We start from the raw sequence: 16468 nt of genomic DNA on the forward strand, positions 1-16468 counted from the left end.
GCCTGTCATAAGAGTGACATCCTCTTCAGCTGCACAACGTGCCCCGCTGCTTATTGTTGGCTTTTTTTTAAGATTTTATTTATTTATTCATGAGAGACACAGAGAGGGAGAGGCAGAGACACAGGCAGAGGGAGAAGCAGGCTCCATGCAGGGAGCCTGATGGGGGGACTCCATCCCGGGTCACGCCCTGAGCTGAAGGCAGCGCTAAACCGCTGAGCCACCCAGGCTGCACAACCCTCCCACCCCCTCCACCGCTGCGTATTGGCTGGGCAACTTTAAGCAAGTGGCTCACCCTCTCTGGGCTGCATTTTCCTCCTTATATTGTTGTAAAGATCAAAGAGATGGCGAATACCAGTTCATCCTTTCTCTCTGTATCCTTTGTACATTTGAGACATATTTACTGAATGCCTACCATGTCCCAAGTTCTTTCCTAGGGGCTGGGGAGTTGGCAGTGAAAAAAAAAATTTTTTTAAGATTTATTCATGAAAGATGCACAGAGAGAGGCAGAGACATAGGCAGAGAAGCAGGCTCCCCTTTGGGAACCCAATGTGGGACTTGATCCCTGGGATAGTGACCTGAGCCAAAGGCAGACGCTTAGCCACTGAGCCACCCAGGTGTCTGGCAGTGAACGCAATAGATAGAACATTCTAGTCTTCTTGGGATTCACGTTCTTGAGTAAGAAAAATAGGCCAGAAATGATAGTTAATCTGCCTCATCCATGGATTCCTGTGTTTGTGAAGTCACCAACTTGCAAAAAAATTTTTTTTGTAATCTCAGCATCAGTACTCACTATGCTTTCCATGTATTTGTGGACAAGTATGGAGTAGCAACAAAAATTCCCTTTGCCTGAAGCACATGTTCTCAGTTAAGGTCAAACTAGGTGTAGCTGTGCCCTCTGATTTCAGAGGATGGAGACTATGGAAGTGCAAGGAGCTGCCCTGGGGCCCACTGGATGGGTTAAAATTCCAACACTGCCGGCTTCTAGCCAATCTCTTAACATCTCTGAGCCTTGTTTCTTTGTTTGCAAAATAAATAAAATGGAGTCTATTTTATTGTTTTTAGGATTAGGAGTTGTTTTTAGGATTTAAGACTATGTTCTAGGATTATTGTTTTTTAGAATTAGGAGTTGTTTTTAGGATTTAAGACTATAATCTGTTAGATATGCAAATATCTATATGCCTGTGTGTATACACATGTCTATGTGCATACATATATATAGTGTCAGCCAGTTTGGGCTCCTGGAACAGAAATACCACCTAAGGGGAGGGCTCAGACAACAAACATTTACTTCTCACAGATTTGGAGGCTAGGAAATCCCAAGATCCAAGTGCCAGCATATTCGTGTCTGGTGAGGGCCTGCTTCTTGCTGGGTCTAAGTGCACTAATCCCATTCATGAGAGGTCCATCCTCTCCACTTAAAATCCCCTTCTGGGACACCTGGGTGGCTCAGTGGTGGAGCATCTGCCTTCGGCTCAGGTCGTGATCCCGGGATCCTGGGATCAAGTCCCACATCAGGGTCCCTGATGGGAGCCGGCTTCTCTCTCTGCCTGTGTCTCTCTCTGTGTCTCTCATGAATAAATAAATAAAATATTTTAAAAATAATAAAATAAGAATATTTAAAATAATAATAATAATAATAAAATAAAATCTCCTCCCATAGGTTTCACCTCCAAGTGCCATTGCATGGAAGGTTAGGATTTCAACATATGAATCTCGGGGGGTGGGGAAACGCATTTAGTCTGTAATATTACATACTATTATATAATATGTACCTCTTTCCCAGAGGAACAGTGGTGAATATTCCCTAATTCAGTATTCACTGGAACTTTATAGACTATAACTGCCTTGAATAATGAGAATCGACTATATATACTAGCATGTTTGGTGGTGATAAAGGCTATAAAGAGAAATAAAATTGGGGCACCCGGCTGGCTCAGTTGGTGGAGGCTGCAACTCTTGGTCTCGGGGTCGTGAATTTAAGCCCCACATTAGGCATAGAGCTTACTTAAAACAAAACAAGCTGTTTAGGGTCTAGAGAATGGCAGGAGCTTTTTGTTTGTTTGGTTTTTTTCCAGAGGCTGGGTTTTTTTTGTTTGTTTTAAAGATTTAATTTATTTATTCATGAGAGACACAGAGAGAGAACAGCAAGCGCTCAACCGCTGAGCCACCCAGGTGTCCCAAGGGGCTGTTTTAAACAGGATCCAGGGTCGGTTCCCTGAAGATATTTGAATAGATCCTTGAAGGAAGCCAAGCCACAAGCCCTGGGTCCTTGGGGAGGAACAATCCAAGATTCCCTCAGCTTCCTGCCTGCCATCTTGTTTTCCCCCTTCATTGTGCCTTCCTCCCCTGGCCTCCTAAAGCCTTGGAGCCTTCAAGGTGGCCTCTCCCCACTGCCTGTGTTTTCTCCTAATTCTTATTCCCCTATCTTTCCACCTCCTTTTCCTCTGAACATTGATTTTTCTGTCCCTCCACCCACACCCCCTCCCCTCCCACCAATTCCTCCTATTTATTTTACAAATATGTTATGGGGCTAAGTATTAGGCCCAAATATTGACTCCTGAGAGAAAAATTTTTTTAAGATTTTTTTTTTTTTTTAAATTCATGAGAAAAAGAGAGGCAGAAACACAGGCAGAGGGAGAAGCAGGCTCCATGCAGGGAGCCCGATGGGGACTCGATCCTGGGTCTCCAGGATCACACCCTGGGCAGAAGAAGGCAGCACCAAACCGCTGAGCCACCCAGGCTGCCCCCCCGCCTTTTTTTAAATTTTGTTTCTTTATTCATAGAGGGGCAGAGACACAGACAGAGGGAGAAGCAGGCTCCATGCAGGAAGCCTGATGCGGGACTCAATCCCAGGTCTCCAGGATCACACCCCAGGCTGCAGGCGGCGCCAAACCGCTATGCCACCGGGGCTGCCCTGGGCTGCCCTTTTATAAAGATTTAATTTAATTTTTATTTTTACTATTTTTAAAAAATAGATTAATTAATTAATTAATTTTTATTTATTTACTCATGAGAGACACAAAGAGAGGCAGAGGGAAGAGCAGACTCCCTGTGGGGAGCCCGATATGGGACTCCATCCCTGGATCTGAGCCAAAGGCAGATAGATGCTCAACCACTGAGCTACCCAGGTGCCCTTTAAAGATTTTATTTTCAAGTAATCTCTGCATCCAATCTCAAATTTACAACTCTGACCCAGACAGCCAGACACTCTGACTTGGGAAATTTCCTTGTTTTGTTTTTTTTTAAACTAAGGTCCACACCCAACAAAGGGCTTCTACTCACAACCCTGAAATCAAGACCTGAGATCATGTGTTGGATGCTCTACCCACTGAGCCACTCAGGCGCTCCCAGCTTTGGGTGGAACTTTCTCAGCCCGAGAGCCAAGTGTTGTCCTTCTGTAGATAAGGAGACTGAGACACAGAGAGGCAAAGTGACTTACTAAAAAGTCACACAGCCAGAAGTGGCAGAGGCTCATATTGGAAGCTGGGACTTCTGGCCTGAGACCACTTTTTAATTCACCTCCTTTCTTCCCTGTGATCCCTGCCCCTCTTGTCAGCCACCCCCGACCGGACCATATCTTCATTTCTTCCCTGTGTCACTCCCTCATTCCTTCTGCTTCTGTGTCTCCCACCCCCTCCCTTAGATCCACCTCCGCAGTGGCCCGAGGAGACCTCTGCCGAGGGCTTCAGGCAGCTGTTGGAGCTGAACCTGCTGGGGACATACACCGTGACCAAGGTGAGAACTATGGCCCAAGCTGTCAGGCCAGGTGGCCTCCTGACCGGGAGATTGTCAGATCCACTTCTTCTTGGAGCAGAATGTTTCTGCTGCGTTGCTTATTCCAAAAGGACTCTAACTTTATAGCCAATATATGGGTGCTAATCCCTACATCCAGCAGAAGCTAGCTGTGTGGTGACCTGGCCCAGTCTTCTTAGGGACCTTCTAGAACCTTCTAAAGTGGTGTGCTGATATAGAGTTGGGGAGTAATAGGAATAAGGGTGGGATGGAGGGGCAGGAGGAGGGATTGAGGCGAGGAGTCAATGAGAGGCAGTTACAGCTTTGCCACCCAGCAAATAGCCATGGGGAACAATGAGTTTTTCCCCTTACCACCCTACCCTCTGAATCTTCCCATAAAAGCCTCCTACTTACCATTGTAGTTGAAATGCCAGCTCTTCAGAATGGCCTCTCCTTCCCAACCGTTCATGCTTCTGTGGCACTCACACATACATATTTATTCTCTGCAACAGCTTATTTATTTTCATCATAGCACACTTTAATTCATTCAGCAAATATTTGTTTAGTACCAGCCATGTGCTGAGCATTGTGCATCCAGCACAAGACAAACATCCTTGCCCCTGGGGAGCTGACATGCTAACGGGGGAGACAGGAGGTGAGCAAGTAAATAGATCTTAATGTCAGCGAGTGATAAGTGCCATGCATGTGATGGACAGGTACAAATGCTGTTTTTTTATAAAATTTTTTTTTAAATTTATGATAGAGAGAGAGAGAGAGGCAGAGACACAGGCAGAGGGAGAAGCAGGCCCCATGCCAGGAGCCTGATGCGGGACTCGATCCCGGGACTCCAAGATTGCACCCTGGGCCAAAGGCAGGCGCGAAACCGCTGAGCCACCCAGGGATCCCCTGTTTTTTTATAAAAATTTTTTAAAAATTTTATGTATTTATTCATGGGAGACTCAGAGAGAGAGGCAGAAACACAGGCAGAGGGAGAAGTAGGCTCCCTGCAGGGAATCTGATGCTGGACTCAACCCCAGGACCCCGGGATCATGCCCTGAGCCAAGGGCAGACGCTCAACAACTGAGCCACCCAGGTGTCCCAAAACTTTTTTTTTAAGCAGGCTCCATGCCCAGCGTGGAGCCCAATGTGGGGCTTGAACTCATGACCCTGAGATTGAGACCTGAGTTGAGATCAATAGTCAGATGCTGAACTAACTGAGCCACCTGGGTGCCCATATGAAACTTTTTATTTTGACATTTTGCAAGCATACACAAAAGTGGAGAGATGTACTGAATTCCTCACACCCGTCACCCAGCATTATCAACATTCTGTCATTCCTCCTGTGGACTCTTCATTTTTTTCTTTCTTTTCTTTTAAGATCTGTTTATTTGTTTTAGGGAGGGGAAGGGCAAAGAGAGAGGGAGAGAAGCAGACTCCCCACTGAGCACAGAGCCTCATGTGGGGCTCTATCTCAGGACCCTGAGATCATGATCTGAGCCAAAATCAACAGTCTGATGTTCAACCAACTGAGCTACCCAAGTGCCTCTTTTGCTGGAGCTTTTTATTTTTATTTTTTTTATTTTTTTTAAAGATTTTATTTATTTATTCATGAGAGACACAGAGAGACAGAGACACAGGCAGAGAGAGAAGCAGGCTCCTCACAGGGAGCCCAACGCAGGACTTGATCCCCAGATCGGGATCACACCCTGAGCCAAAGGCAGATGCTCAATCACTGAGCCACCCAGGAATCCCTTGCTGGAGCTTTTTAAAGCAAATCTCAGACATATTTTACATGTGTGTCATTTAGTATGTGTCTTTACCAGATGAGGTTTTTTTGTTTGTTTGTTTAAGAGTATTTATGTGTTGCTCTTTTAGACAGGGTGGAGGTAGTCAGAAGGCTTCTCTGAGAGGTGACATTTGAGTCAGACCTCAAGGATGTGTGTGAGGCAGAGTGGTCCAGCAGAGAACAGCCTGTGCAAAGGCCCTGGGGTGGGAACTGCTCCGAGTGTAGGAGGAATAACAGGAGGTGAGAGTATAAAGGGGACAAAAGAACCTAGATCATATCTGGCCTTGTCAACCATGGAGAGGATTTTGCTTTGGTACTTGAGCCTGGAGCCAAGGAAGTGAGCTGCTGTAAATGGCAACCAGCGGCCACATGGGGAACAGGCAGGGGGCAAGGGCTTTGGCAGTGTGCCCAGGGAGGGCACTGACTGGATGGTCCAGGCAGGAGGTGATTTGAATCCCACGAGGCCATTGGGTGGCTGTGGATTTGGTGGGAAGTATTCTGATTCTGGACCCATTTTGAAGGTAGTATTGTCAGGGTTTCCTTGTAGACTAGATGTGGGGGTGGATTTGAGAAAGAAAGGAGTGGGGGTTTTGGCTTATGTTCCCCCCACACACACACACCACCACCACTGCCGCTAGCAACTAGTGGGACTGAGTTGCCATGCATTGCTATGAGGAAGCCTGGGGAGGAGCAGGTGGGGTCAGAGACCTTTTGAGTTAGCAGGGCCTGGCAGGGGAAAGGGGCGCGGTGTGGTGGAGAGGGAGAGGAGCTGCCCAGCACAGGTTTACGTGGGATTCTTGGATCTGGGGTGAGGGGAGAGGCCTGGAGTCATCAGCTGGGAGCTCACCAACCAGCTTGAAGCTGGAGTAGATCATAAAAGCCAGTGCAGACACAAGAGGGGAGGAGGCCCAGGAGGGTGGGGTGGGGGTGTGGTCACTGGTGAGGAAACTCACAAACTCTCTTTGGTGTCTCACTTGAGATTCAGGTGAAATGTTTCTGGGCAGTTGGGTGGCCTTGTTCAACCTGTGAACCCTTGCTCCTTTTTTTTTTTTTTTTTTTTTAAGATTTTGTTCATTCATTTGAAAGAAGAGCACAAGCAGGGAGAGCAGCAGACAGAGGGAGAGGGAGGAGCTGGCTGCTCGTTGGGCAGGGAGCCCAATGCAGGGCTCCATACTAGGACCCCGGGATCATGACCCAAGCAGACGCTTCACCAACTGAGCCACCCAGGCACCCCTGAACTCTTGCCTCTGTCCCCAACTTGTGTCACCCCTAAGATTGGCATCTCCATACAATAAGATATACCCACTGTATCCCATAAAGGGGGTATATATGTAATTATATAATATATATGTAATTTTACATATCTCTCTCAGTGCCCAGCATTTAAAAAGAGAGAGATTTCTCCTAAACAGCCCTATTTCTGGTTTTTCTTTTTTTTTAAATTTTTTAAAATTTATTTATGATAGTCACAGAGAGAGAGAGAGAGAGAGAGAGAGGCAGAGACATAGGAAGAGGGAGAAGCAGGCTCCATGCACCGGGAGCCCAACGTGGGATTCGATCCCAGGTCTCCAGGATTGCGCCCTGGGCCAAAGGCAGGCGCCAAACCGCTGCGCCACCCAGGGATCCCATTTCTGGTTTTCCTTGAAAGATTGGCAAAGTGGGGACTCCTGTGTGGCTCAGTGGTTGAGCATCTGCCTTTGGCTCAGGGCGGGTTCCCAGAGTTCTGGGATCGAGTCCCACATCGGGCTTTGCGCAGGGAGCCTGCTTCTCCCTCTGACTATGTCTCTGCCTCTCTCTGTGTGTCTCTCATTAATAAATAAATAAAATCTTTAAAAAAAAAAAAAAAAAAGGAAAGAAAGATTGGCAAAGTGGACCCACAGGGCAGAGTGACAGTCTGCTAAATATGGCAGGGCTCGCCATTATACCCCAGTCCCCACCTCTCCCTGTGGGGCTATCTGACTCTCTTACCTGTCAGTGGCTGGAACAGAAGCCTCACATAGGAGTAAAGGGTCCAGATCCAATCCCTGCCTGCCTCAGTTCTCTGCCACTTCCTCCCTGCAATGTGGCAACTTACTCAGCCTGTCAGCACTTTGGTTTCTCCTGTGAAAAAAAATGAGACTTAATAAATGGTACCTAATTCGCAGGGTTGTTCCTGAGAATTGAATGAGAGTAAAATACCCATGAAGAGCTTAGAGCATGCCTGGCACAGGGTTTCTGGTCTGTGCATTTTTATTTGCCTATCACAAACATTGCCCCATTCTTTTTCCTGCGGCCAATCTCCCTAACTCAGGTTGAGGTCACTGAAATATACGTTGGGCAAATGAAGCCTGGCAGAAGCAGAAGGGAAAAGGTGAGGTTGGATGCTGGAACCCTGAGTGGGAGGGAAGGAAGTGGAGCACAGGGTGTTTCATTTACCAAAAAATGGTGTACAAAGGTACTGGGGTAGAAACCACCCATGTGCGTTTTAAGATCTAGAGACCCATCTCCATCTCCACCTTCCGCTTAGCAATTATTATTATTTTTTAAGATTTTCTTTATTTATTTGAGAGAGACAGCATGGTCATGAGCCAGGGTGGGGGTGGGAGGGCAGAGGGAGAGGGAGAAGCAGGTCCCCCACTGAGCAGGGAGCTCAACGAAGATGATGCAGAGGCTCCATCCCAGGACCCCCGAGCTGAAGGCAGCCACTTAACAGACTGAGCCACCCAGGCACCCCTCTATTTATCTATTTTTGAAGATTTTACTTCTGAAATAATCTCTTCACCCCACGTGGGGCTCAAACCTACAACCCCGAGATCAACAGTTGGATGCTCCACTGACTGAGCCTGCCAGGCGCCCCATCCAAGCTCTTTCAATTCACCCAGTTGGTCTCTATTGTATTATTACAATTAGTTCCTTTGCCTTGGCTCCAGACACCACCTGCCTATTGCATGTGGTTTTCCAGAGGGCAGAGACTGCTTGTCCACGCCTCTGTCCCGGTACCCAAAACTCTGCCCGTTGCAAAGAAATCTGTCAGCATGAGTAAGTTGCTGCCTTTACCACCATGATTAAAACAATCATCAGGGGCACCTGGGTGGCTCAGTCGGTTAAGGGTCTGCCTTTGGTTCAGGTCATGATCCCAGAGTCCTAGATCAAGTCTCTGAGCCAGCCCACTGCTCAGCAGGGAATCTGCTTCTCCCTCTCTCTCTGCCTGCCACTCCCCTTGCTTGTTCTCTCTCTCTCTCTCTCTCTCTGTCAAATAAATAAATAAAATCCTCGATGTTAAGAGATCACTCTAGGGGCGCCTGGCTGGCTCAGTTTGTAGAGCATCCGACTCTCTTTTTTTAATTTAAAATCAATTAATTAACATATAATGTATTGGGACACCTGGGTGGTTCAGTGGTTAAGGATCGGCCTTCGGCTAAGGGCATAATCCTGGAGTTTCAGGATGGAATCCCACACTGGGCTCTCTGCATGGAGCCTGCTTCTCCCTCTGCCTATGTCTCTGCTTCTCTTTCTGTGTCTCTCATGAATAAATAAATTAAAAACCTTAAAAAATATATAATGTATTATTGGTTTCAGAGGTAGAGTTCAGTGATTATCAGTCTTATATAACACCCAGTGCTCATTACACAATGTGTCCTCCTTAGTGCCCTTCATCCAGTGACCCCCATCCCTCCTGCCCCCTCCCCTCCAGCAACCCTGTTTGTTTCCTATGATTTAATCTCTTAGGGTTTGTCTCCCTCTATGATTTCGCCTTGTTTTCTTTGTTCCTCTCTTCCCCTATGATCCTCTGTTTTGTTTCTTAAATTCCACATTTGAGTGAGATCTATGATAATTATCTTTCTCTAATTGACTTATTTCACTTAGTGTAATATCCTCTAGTTCCATCCATGTTGTTGCAAATGGCAAGATTTTTTTTTTGATGGCTGAGTAGTAGTCCATTTTATATATAGACCACATCTTCTTTATCCATTCATCTGTTGATGGACATCGGGGCTCTTTCCACAGTTTGACTATTGTGGACATTGCCACTATAAGCATTGGGTTACAAGTGCCCCTTTGGATCACTACATCTGTATCTTTGGGGTAAATTCCTAGTAGTGCAATTGCTAGGTTGTAGAGTAGCTCTATTTTCAACTTTTTGAGGAGTCTCCATACTGTTTTCCAGAGTGGCTGCACCAGTTTGCATTCCCACCAACAATGTATGAGGGATCCCCTTTCTCCACATCCTTGCCAACATCTGTTGTTTTCTGACTTGTTAATTTTAGTTATTGTGACTGGTGTGAGGTGGTATCTCACTGTGGTTTTGATTTGTATTTCCCTGATGCTGAGTGATGTTGAGCATGTGTTCATGTGTCTGTTGGCCATTTGTAGGTCTTTTAAGAAATGTCTGTTCATGTCTTCTGCCCATTTCTTGACTGGATTATTTGTTCTTTGGGTGTTGAGTTTGATAAGTTCTTTATAGATTTTGGATACTAGCCCTTTATCTTATAAGACACTTGCAAATATTTTCTCCCATTCTATTGGTTGTCTTTTGGTTTTGTCAACTGTTACCTTTGGTGTGCAGAAGCTTTTTATCTTGGGCAGCCCGGGTGGCTCAGCGGTTTAGCGCCCCTTCAGCCCAGGGTGTGATCCTGGAGAGTCCCATGTCGGGCTCCCTGCATGGAGCCTGCTTCTCCCTCTGCCTGTGTCTCTGCCTCTCTCTCTCTGCATCTCTCATGAATAAGTAAATATTTTTTTAAAAAGGCTTTTATCTTGATGAAGTCCGTAGTTCATTTTGGCCTTTGTTTCCCTTGCCTGTGGAGATGTGTCTACCAAGAAGTTGCTGCGGCCAAGGTCACAAAGATTGCTGCCTATGTTTTCCTCTAGGATTTTGATAGATTCCTGTTTCATACTTAGGTCTTTCATCCATTTCAAGTCTATTTTTGTGTATGGTGTGAGGAAATGGCCCAGTTTCATTCTTCTGCATGTGGCTGTCCATTTTTCCCAATACCATTTTTGAGACTTTTTTCCATTGGATATTCTTTCTTGCTTTGTTGAAGATGAGTTGACCATAGAGTTGAGGGTCCATTTCTGGGTTCTCTATTCTGTTACGTTGATCTATGTGTCTGTTTTTGTGCCAGTACCATACTGTCTTGATGATCACAGCTTTGTAATATAGCTTCCATTTCTTTGCATCTTCCTCGATTTTTCTTTTTTTTGAGATTTTATTTATATACTCATGAGAGACACAGAGAGGCAGAGACAGAAGCAGGCTCCGTGCAGGGAGTCCAATGTGGGATTCGATTCCAGGACTCCAGGATCACACCCTGGGCCAAAGGCAGGTGCTCAACCACTGGAGCCACCCAGGCATCCCTCAGCTTTTTTCATGAGTGTTCTATAGTTTTCTGAGTACAGATCCTTTGCCTCTTTGGTTAGATCTGTTCCTAGGTATCTTATGGTTTTTGGTGCAATGGTAAATGAGATCAACTCCTTAATTTCTCTTTCTTCTGTCTCATGGTTAGTGTATAGAAATTCAGCTGACTTCTGTGCATTGATTTTATATCCTGCCACTTTGCTAAAGTCTTGTAAATTCTAGCAATTTTGGGGTGGAGTCTTTTGAGTTTTCACATAGAGTATCATGTCATCTGCGAAGAGTGGGAGTTTCACTTCTTTGCCTTTTATTTCTTTTTGTTGTCTGATTCCTGAGGCTAGGACTTCCAGCACTATGTTGAACAACAGTGCTGAGAGTGAACATCCCTGATGTGTTCCTGACCTTAGGGGAAAAGCTCTCAACTTTTCCTCATTGAGAATGATATTCTCTGTGGGCTTTTCATGTATGGCTGTTATGATATGGAGGTATGTTGCCTCTATCCCTACACTGTGGAGAGTTTTAATCAAGAAAGGATGCTGTACTTGAGCACCCAACTCTTGATCTCAGTGTTGTGAATTTGAGCCTCACATTGGGTGTAGAGATTACTTAAAAGCAATAAATAAATAAAAATTAAAAAGCGCTCTGGCTCTTGCATACAGAACAGGTCAGAAGACAAAGTGTGGGCATTGGAAAACCAGTATTAGGAGACAGTAGCATTTGTGCAAGTAAAAAGAGGTAGCCTTCATGGCCTCACATGGTCTGGCCCCTGTTCCTCCTCTGACCTTCCCCTCCTACTGCAGTAGTCTTGTGCCAAATGCCCCAGTTCTGTCCTGCCTCAGGGCCTTTGCAAATGCTGTTCCTCCTGCCTGGCCCAGGCCCAGGATTCTCCAAGACATCTCCACAATTCATACCACAACACCCTGTTTGCAATTGCACCTACCCCAACACCCCCATTCCCCTCCTCTTGCTCTACTTTTTGTTGCCTATCCCTGTTCACACTCTAGCACATTCCTTTATGCACTTTTATTTCTTTATTGCTGCCTCCTCCAGGACTTGGCTCTGTGAGGGCAGAAGTTTCTGTCTTGTTTCCTGTGGCATCTCTGGCATTTACCACAGCACCTGGCACATCCTAGGTGCTCCGTTAATGTTCATCGAATGAATAAATGAGGTAGAAAGAATTGTATAGATTCAACAGGTCCTTAGAAGGCACAGTGACCAGGGCTTGGTGATGAATCAGATGAGGGAGTTAAAAAAATAATTAATTAATTAATTAATTAAAAAAAAAAAAGATGAGGGACTTAAGTAGAGGGAAGCTCCAGAAGGTTCTCAGAGCTCTGGCTTGAGAAGCTGGGTGGAAGTGGACCCCATGCCTGAGGCTGAAAATCAAGGAGAAAGGCAGATTCTAGGAGACAGTAGAGTGAGTTTTGCACTGAACAGATAGAAATGAAGCTGCCCAGGGACGCACAGGTGGCTCAGTGGTTGGGCATCTGCCTTTGGCTTGGGGTGTGATCCCAGGTCCCAGGGTTGAGTTCCACATCTGACTCCTTGTGGGGAGCCTGCTTCTCCCTCTGCCTGTGTCTCTGCCTCTCTCCGTGTGTCTCTCATGAATAAATAAATAAAATCTTTAAAAAAAAAAAAAAGAAGATGCAAAGGGCAGGTGAGGAGCTCCGGAAGGTGGTTCCAGGGGAGAATTAGGATATGTTGATGGGAAAACAGCCAAGCGGGGCCTCCCCTGGCACAGCTTGGAGAGAAGCAGATCCAGGAGAAATGAAAGGTGGGAGGGAGGCTGCATGGCATCCAGGAGAGCCAGGCTCTCCTGGTCATGTGTCCAAAGGGAGGGAAGGTCAGGCCAATAAGATTCCAGCGGGATCTTGATGTGGGCTGCACAAAAGTGCTAGGTGACCTTGAAGGCAGGACTGGGAAATGGCCCAAGGAATGTGTGGGAGGGTTGAATAGGGACCATAAGGAGTATGGGACAAATATTTATTCAGTGCTAACTGTGTGCCCAGTGCCAGGACAAGGGGAGCGAATGACTCATGGTGTGCAGCCCTTAGGGACCTCACGTTTGCAGGGTGGGGGTGGGGAGGGAGTCAAACAGCTGGGTATGGGGGCAGCCCCAGTGGCGCAGCGGTTTGGCGCCGCCTGCAGCCTGGGGTGTGATCCTGGAGACCCGAAATCCAGTCCCACATCGGGCTCCCTGCATGGAGCCTGCATCTCCCTCTGCCTGTGTCTCTGCCTCTCTCTCTCTGTGTCTATGAATAAATAAATAAAATCTTAAAAAACAAACAAACAAACAGCTGGGTAGAGAGTGAAAAGGTTTCTGAAAGTATTAGGCAAGGGCAGGGGTGGAGCCTCGGGGTAGGGGGCTGGGCCAGCCCAGGGCTGAGGGAGGCAGTAAGGGTTTCAAGGCCAATGAGAGAGAGAGAGAGAGAGAGAGAGAGAGAGAGGAAGGATGGAGGGGGGAATGGGAGTGGGGGTCAGGTCCCTGAGGAGCCACTGGAGGATTAGAATCCCTGCCCCCAGTGCCCACATAATCATGGTACTCGTGCCCATGTTATCTTAAAGTTCTTAAGACTTAGAGTTGTCAGAAATTCTCTTTTGCTTATGGGTTTTGCTCTCTGTTCACTGCTTGGCACAAGTATTGGCTTTGACAGTTGTCACATGACCCTGGGAGCGTCGCTTACCTGCTCAGTCTCCTCACCTGGCAAAAGGAGCTGTGGACAGTTCCTTTGTCTAGGGTTGTTCTGAGGATTCAATGAGCTAATGCATGTGAAGAACTGACAGTAGGGCCAGGCACATAATAGATAAATTCAATAAATTCATTTATTTATTCAAAAGGTATTTATTGAGCACTATTATGTGACAGACACCTTAATACAGGGGTGAAACAAAGTAAGAAATTTCAGGGGTGCATGGGTGGCTGAGTTGGTTACGCATCTGCCTTCAGCTCAGGTCATGGTCAGGTCCTGGGATGAAGCCCTGAGTTCAGTGGGGAATCTGCTTCTCTCTCTCTTTCTCCCTCTCCCTCCCTCCCGCTGCCCCTCCTCCTGCTTATGCACATGCTCTCTCTCTCTCTCTCTCTCAAATAAATAAGATATTTAAATAAATAAATAAATATAAAAATATAAAAATATAAATAAATAAAAAATAAATAAGATGTGAGGGTGACTTTTTTTAAAAAAGATTTTATTTATACATGAGAGACACAGAAAGAGAGAGAGGCAGAGACACAGACAGAGGGAGAAGCAGGCTCCATGCAGGTAGCCTGACATGGGACTCCATCCTGGGTTTCCAGGATCAGGCCCTGAGCTGAAGGCGGCGCTAAACCACTGAGCTACCTGGGCTGCCCAGAAGGCGACATTTGAACAAGATTTGGAGCTGCTGAGGGATTAGGTTTACCCAGGACTGTCCCAGTTTAACCCTGAGAGTGGACTGAATGTCCCATGTCCTCAAAAACGCTTCAGTCCTGGGCAAACTGGAATGGCTAGTCACCCTAGTAGAGAGTTCCACGCCTATCAGAGGAAAAGTATTCCAGACTGAGGGAACAGCAAGTGCAAAGGCCCTAGGGTTGGCACACTTAGGGTTTGCTTGAGGATACAGTCCTTAGAAAAAGTGGAGGCTGTTTTAGAGGGAGTGGAGAAGGTTTGAAAGAGCTGGTAGGGTGACCCCGAGAGGGACCTAATTTAGATTCCCTGGGAACCACTTAGAGGAGGCTGCATGCACTCATTAATCTTTATCGTTAGGAACAGGTCTTGCCCAACAAGCTCAGCAGTCAAAGGAAAATAAGAGGAAGAATAGAATTTGAATTTATTCAAGGTCGTGTGTAGTGAAAGAGCTGAGAGACAGAGAGGAAGGGAAGAGAGAAAGGAAAAGAGAATTAGTTTAGGGACCTCCAGGGATCCAGGGAATTGCAGAAGAGAAGCTGGTAAAAAGCAGTGCATTTCATGAAGGGCTCTCACATCAATCACATTCTGACCACAAAGTTCTCCCTGAAACTCAGAGATACCGTCACCCCCTCGTGGATAAAAGAGCTTCTTCCCATTTCTGCAAAATATGCAGCCATCTTGCATTTTCCTATCTTGATATGGACAGGAGTTTGAGCAACATACTAAGACCCAGAGCGGAGAGACAGAGACCTAGAGAGAGGAGAACAGGGATTGGGGGAGGGGGACAAGGACACAGAAGGGGGAAGAGAGAGAGGTAGTAGAGGAGACATAGAGAAAAATGCCTTCCAGACATGAAGAGATTCCTTAAACCTAGAGACATGGGCAAACCAGTAAAGGTGCTTCCTGGAGTTGTAGAACCTTGTTCCTACAAGGCAGCAAGATCCACTAGTGACCATACCAGGGCAATGCCATTGCTCCAGACATCAGGATGTGTTTCAGTGTGGCTGGGGGAATCCAGTGTCTGGGGGATCTGACTTTGCCTCTGTCTTCCCAGTTTGCCCTCCCCCACCTGCGGAAGAGCCAGGGGAATATTATCAACATCTCCAGTCTGGTGGGGGCCATCGGCCAGGTCCAGGCAGTTCCCTATGTGGCCACCAAGGTACCCTGCCCCTTCCCTCACTCCTTACCAGGCCCTCTGGGGACCTCAGTCCTGAGACATGACAACCTGGGACATGTTATGTACCAAGTGTCTCCAGTGAAGCAGAGCCTGGTGTATCCCATCGGGGCTGGCAGGGAGTGCATGACTACCCCATTCTGATGTCCCAGCTTGACCTCGGGGTTGGAGGAGAGAACAGGAAGGACCTCGTCTTCCCTGGACTGAATTTTCCCTCCACATCATCTTCCTCAGGGGGCAGTAACAGCCATGACCAAAGCTTTGGCCCTGGATGAGAGTCGATATGGCGTCCGGGTCAACTGGTGAGCACCTCCAAGTGGGGTGGGAAGGCTGAGAGTGAGCCTCAGAGGCCGTGTCTGTGGCACACTTCTCTGATCCCCTCTCCTCCCTTCCCACAGCATCTCCCCAGGAAACATCTGGACCCCAATGTGGGAGGGGCTGGCAGCCTTAACGCCTGACCCCGCTGCCACAGTCTTACAGGGCACAATGAACCAGGTAGGCGTAGGGGCCAGATCCAGGTGGCATGGGAGTGGCTTAGGGTGTGGCAGTCAGGCCTGGTGTTTCACTTCATTCCTCTCCCCCTTGTCTCTCCCCAGCCCCTGGGCCGCCTGGGCCAGCCAGCTGAGGTGGGGGCTGCTGCCGTGTTCCTGGCCTCTGAAGCCACCTTCTGCACCGGGATTGAGCTGCTTGTGACCGGGGGTGCAGAGCTGGGGTATGGGCACAAGGCCATGAAGGGCACCCTCGTGGAGGTCCCCACCATCCCTTCCTGATTCCCACATTTCCACTTGGGCCTTCCTAAGATTCTCACCCACAAATTCAGTCTCCCAGATTTCAGCTTCTCCCATCCTGCCTCTTAGGTGCAGACCCCAACTCTAGACATTAAGCCCACTTACCAATGTGCCTAACCACCCCACAAGTTCCCATAAAAGTAGTTTGCAGCCAGAAGGAGGAGGTCATCACATTTTTTTTGTGCCCTGGAGTTCTGCCACGGGGGGACCGCGTCCCCACACCCAGCCCCACGCGTTCCCAGGCGTAGCCTCGACCCGAGGGACTACAGC

At 47.3% G+C, this 16468-nt stretch overlaps 1 protein-coding gene across 2 annotated transcripts in view; it reads left to right on the top strand.

The window, feature by feature from the left end:
- Positions 1–16355, top strand: part of HSD17B14 (hydroxysteroid 17-beta dehydrogenase 14) — an 18912-nt gene extending 2557 nt beyond the window's left edge. Inside the window, exons 6-10 of one of the 2 annotated variants that reach the window (XM_072772275.1) lie at positions 3644–3735; positions 15291–15395; positions 15645–15712; positions 15809–15905; positions 16007–16355. In XM_072772275.1, the coding sequence (XP_072628376.1) occupies positions 3644–3735; positions 15291–15395; positions 15645–15712; positions 15809–15905; positions 16007–16180 (536 nt within the window). In that variant the 3' untranslated portion in view covers positions 16181–16355. The remainder of the gene's footprint in view (positions 1–3643; positions 3736–15290; positions 15396–15644; positions 15713–15808; positions 15906–16006) is intronic. The other variant, XM_072772285.1, reaches the window with a different exon arrangement.
- Positions 16356–16468: the final 113 nt, after the last annotated feature.

This window comes from Canis lupus, chromosome 1 (genome assembly GCF_048164855.1).
Source record: "Canis lupus baileyi chromosome 1, mCanLup2.hap1, whole genome shotgun sequence".
In the NCBI taxonomy this organism is placed as follows: Eukaryota; Metazoa; Chordata; class Mammalia; order Carnivora; family Canidae; genus Canis; species Canis lupus.